The 4,349-nt window shown below is 44.0% G+C and overlaps 1 protein-coding gene across 1 annotated transcript; it reads left to right on the top strand.

Moving 5' to 3' along the window:
* Nucleotides 1-246: 246 nt before the first annotated feature.
* On the top strand, nt 247-3,617 carry LOC107279693 (uncharacterized). The gene is made up of 6 exons (XM_066306108.1): nt 247-934; nt 1,010-1,266; nt 1,361-2,042; nt 2,116-2,319; nt 2,408-3,058; nt 3,226-3,617. Exons 1-6 carry the CDS (start codon nt 247-249, stop codon nt 3,615-3,617), a joined length of 2,874 nt encoding a protein of 957 aa, XP_066162205.1.
* Nucleotides 3,618-4,349: the final 732 nt, after the last annotated feature.

Here is a 4,349-nt window from a genome sequence, read left to right as displayed (position 1 = left end):
AAATACATTGGGAATATGAGTTTATTTCGGCATTTGGTTGCCCGTGCTTGGCTAAAACCATGCATGTGAAGTATATTTGATTGCTTTGGTCTATGTACATATAGGTTAAATTAAATACGTCATAGTATGGAAGAATTTGGATGCATGCTTACCAGTGTACATATAATTACGTCGTATTATTGCATAATGGGAGGTATGTTTATAATTAGCAGTGATAATTTCTCATGCATTTGATACAGGGTGGAGATGTCAGATAGTAGGGACCCTGTGTGGGAGCACGGGGAGAATATCCCACCTGGATGGCGCTGTAAGTATTGCCATACAAAGAGGGGCGGTGGTGGGGCAACAAGACTAAAGCAACACTTGGCTGCAAGAGGGAAGGGGGTTACATATTGCAATTCAGTGCCTCCGGATGTCCGTGAGTTCTTCTGCCGTGAGTTGGACAGGATAAAAGATGCAGGTGACCAGCGTAAGAGTGATAGCGGAAGAAGGGTTGAAGCAGCAAGGGTCAACTATTATGACCTAACAGGTGATGCCGACGAGGAGGAACAAATGGAAGCAGCCATTGCAGTCTCACGACAAGACGAAAACTTTAGGAGGGATGTTGAGGAGCGTGGTGGCACTTATGAGCATGGCGGTGGGAGTGGATCCGCTCAGCCGGAGGCACGGAAAGGTAGAAGTAACCCAATTACCAATATGCTACGAAGGGCTACGTCTCATAGGGAGTCACCTGCTGTGAGAGATTACAACCTAGCATCTGCCAAGGCCCCTGTGCAGCCACGCATTGACACAGGATTCTTCACAAAGAAGGGGAAGCAAGCTAGGCAAGCCATTGGTGAGTCATGGGCAAGGTTCTTCTTTACCGCCGGCATTCCTGGTAGAAACGCCGATAATCCATACTTTGTGAGCGCCGTTCGGGAGACACAAAAGTGGGGTACGTATGCATCTATTAAGGAACTTCTTTTTTTCTAACTCATTGCGCACTACTTATTTCATACGTCAATTGTAGGTGAAAGTGTACCTTCTCCAACTGGTAACGAGATAGATGGAAAATATCTTGATTCTACAGAGAAGGATGTGAAGAAGCAATTTGATAGGTTCAAGAAGGATTGGGATGAGTACGGTGTTACTATAATGTGTGATTCTTGGACAGGTCCGACGAGTATGTCGGTCATCAATTTTCTGATATACTGCAATGGAATAATGTTTTTCCACAAGTCCATTGATGCGACCGGGCAAAGCCAGGATGCTAACTTTGTGCTGAAGGTATGTATGGTTCATGCAACAAATTACTTCATCACCTGTTATCGTCAGTGTTAGGGGCATGGACTAATTTTTATTATGTTATCTACCAATGCAGGAGATAAGGAAGGTAGTACGCGAAATAGGCTCGGAGCATGTTGTTCAAATTATCACTTACAATGGCTCTAACTACAAGAAGGCGTGCAGACTACTACGGCAAGAATACAAGACAATTGTGTGGCAACCTTGTGTGGCACACACAGTTAACTTGATGCTTAAGGAGGTTGGGAAAATGCCAGACCACGAAATGGTGATTGAGAGTGCTAGGAAAATTTGCAGATGGCTATACAATCATAACAAGTTGCATGCTATGATGGTCTTAGCTATAGGTGGTGAACTGGTTAAGTGGAATGCTACAAGGTTCGGAACAAACTACATGTTTCTCCAGAGTTTCCTTAGGAAGCGAGATCTTTTCATGCAATGGATGGCTTCCTCTGTCTTCATGCAAAGCAAATTTAGTGGGACTTTGGAAGGTAAATATGCACATGCATGTCTATCTAGTCTGTCTTGGTGGGAGAACTTAGAGGCAGTAGTGAATTCTGTCCAACCTATGTACTCATTCCTTCGGTTTGCTGACGAGGACAAGAACCCCAATTTGAGTGAGGTACTTTTGAGATATCAGTTGCTCAAAATGGAGTACGACAGTCTTTTTGCGAATCAAAGGGACAAGTTTGAAGCATACATGGAGATCGTGAACAGAAGGATGCACAACCTAACCAATGAGACTCTCATCAATGCCGGTAAATATTGATCATAACATAATCCACATGGCATATTATGTAACTCTTACTTAACCTGTGCCATGTTTTGTAGCTGCCGCATTGAACCCTAGGACGCACTACGCGTATTCTCCAAGTGCTACTGTCTTCCAAGACCTCCGACAGGCATTCGAGTGGATGACGGATATCGATACGGCTGCCGCCGCTTTGCTGGAGGTTGAGATGTACCGACGTAAGACGGGTGAATTTGGGAGGGCACTAGCAAGAAGGATGGCCATAGATGGGAAAACTTCACCTGGTATGTTTCTAATCATGGAACTATGATATATCTAATTGATCTTGATGTATTCAGAATTATGAAATGACATGTTACTTGGCTTTTGCAGCACAATGGTGGTCTATGTTCGCCTCAGACACGCCGAATTTGAAGAAGCTTGCGTTGCGTTTGGTTGGTCAATGTTGCTCCTCCAGTGGATGTGAAAGGAATTGGAGCACATTCGCATTCGTACATACGAAGGTCCGTAATAGACTTACCCACAAGAAGCTCAACAAGCTAGTGTACGTGAATTACAACCTTCGCCTTCGAATTCAGCAAGCAAATGCCCAAATTAGGGTGGAGGACGATGATCCCCTTCAAAGATTAGCGGACCTCTCATTCTATGAAACTAACAATCATATCAGTGCCTGGATGGACAATGCTCGCTCTAATGCTTGCCCCGAACTAGATGAAGATTCAGCTGAGAGTGACGCTCCCCTGCCTAGTCAACTTGTGTCTGACCTAGTCAACTTGGATGACCTGCGAAGGACCACGGGAGCTTCTAGTATTGCTGAGTGGGCTGATACGAATGTAGGTGACACTCATATTGGGAAAAGGAAGACTCGAAAGCCGCCAAAAGCACGTCCATCTAAAAAGGTAAAGGGCAAGGGTCCACGATCGACTAGTGTTGATAGCGATGAAGAGACCCAAGGAAGCCCAGAGTACCAAGAGTCCAATGATAGTAGCTCAAGAACTGAAACAGATGACGGCGACGACGATGGTTAAGGAGGCCAAGGCACTACTAATGTGCCTCCTAGGGGTCACACCCAACAATCAGATCACCACAGCCCCGTTCAATTCACTGGTGTGATATAATTCAGTTGCAATTTCAACCTTCATCTTCCAATTCAGTACTGGATAATTTTCTTGCAATTTTTTGATTTGCAGGTGAGGGCGACTTCACTCATGCTACTCAGGACCAGGATCATGGTGCTCCAAGCTCTCAACGAACTACCATTGCACCGGGAGTCCGACAACAGCAACAATTCAGTGACATACAACAGGATAGCTCTAGCTCATTCAGTGCCTCTAGCTTTGAAAGTGGCTATCCAACGTATGTGTACAACCGTCCCCAAGCTTCTGATTATCCTGCTACTACATGGGTGTATGAATGGCAAGAACCTCAGTGGTATGCTCAATTGTACGCTCAGTGGCAAACAACATCATCATGGACAGGTCAAAGTTGGGAGGAATACAAGGCGGGGTTGCTACATTCACATGGCTTGATGCTCATGTCCACAGAGGAGTACAATATGGCATATAATCAGTGGAATGCGTAGCTATGCATGTCCTTGTTTATTTCCTTTCATTCGAACTAGAATTGTAATCGTGGACATTATACTGTGGACTCTATTGTTATTGTGGACTATATTGTTATTCTGGACTGTATTGTTATTCTGGACCTACATGTGGACATCGTTATGCTTTGAAATGTGAGATTGATGATTGTTATTGTTGTTATAATGTTATGAATTATTGTATTGATTTGAACTCCACAATATAGAGTAGGTCATGCCGAATTTTTCTGTTGTATAACCACATCTTAATTAACTAAAATACTCACATTTTAGTTTTTTTCTATTATTTTTTTCATTTTTCTTATTTCAGTTCCAACATATCGCGGTTACCGTCGTCTTACCGCGGTTACCGTACCAAACCGTGCGGTTACCGTGTCCATACCGTGGATTTTGAATTCAAAAATTTGGAAACGAAATTTGTGCGGTTTTTCGCGGTAACTGCACGGTTACCGCGGTAACCACCATACCGCGGGGGGTCGGTAACCCCCCCCAAAACGGTAAGGTGAACCCTGAGGGTGAGTAGTCCTGATGCCTCCTACGCCAAGAAAACAACTCATTGTCTTTGTGAAACAAGAAAGGTTCATCACATGCTCTTCTAGCCTACAACACTTCTTCTCCTTCACATAATCTTCCAATGTATGAACCATCAGGACCAAGCCAAAGGGCTGTATATATATTTGACTTGATGATGATGCAATTATTCAAGCCATGGGC

This window comes from Oryza sativa, chromosome 12, assembly GCF_034140825.1.
Source record: "Oryza sativa Japonica Group chromosome 12, ASM3414082v1".
In the NCBI taxonomy this organism is placed as follows: domain Eukaryota; kingdom Viridiplantae; phylum Streptophyta; class Magnoliopsida; order Poales; family Poaceae; genus Oryza; species Oryza sativa.
Note: the sequence above shows the minus strand (reverse complement) of the source record. Positions and strands in the feature narration are given on the sequence as shown.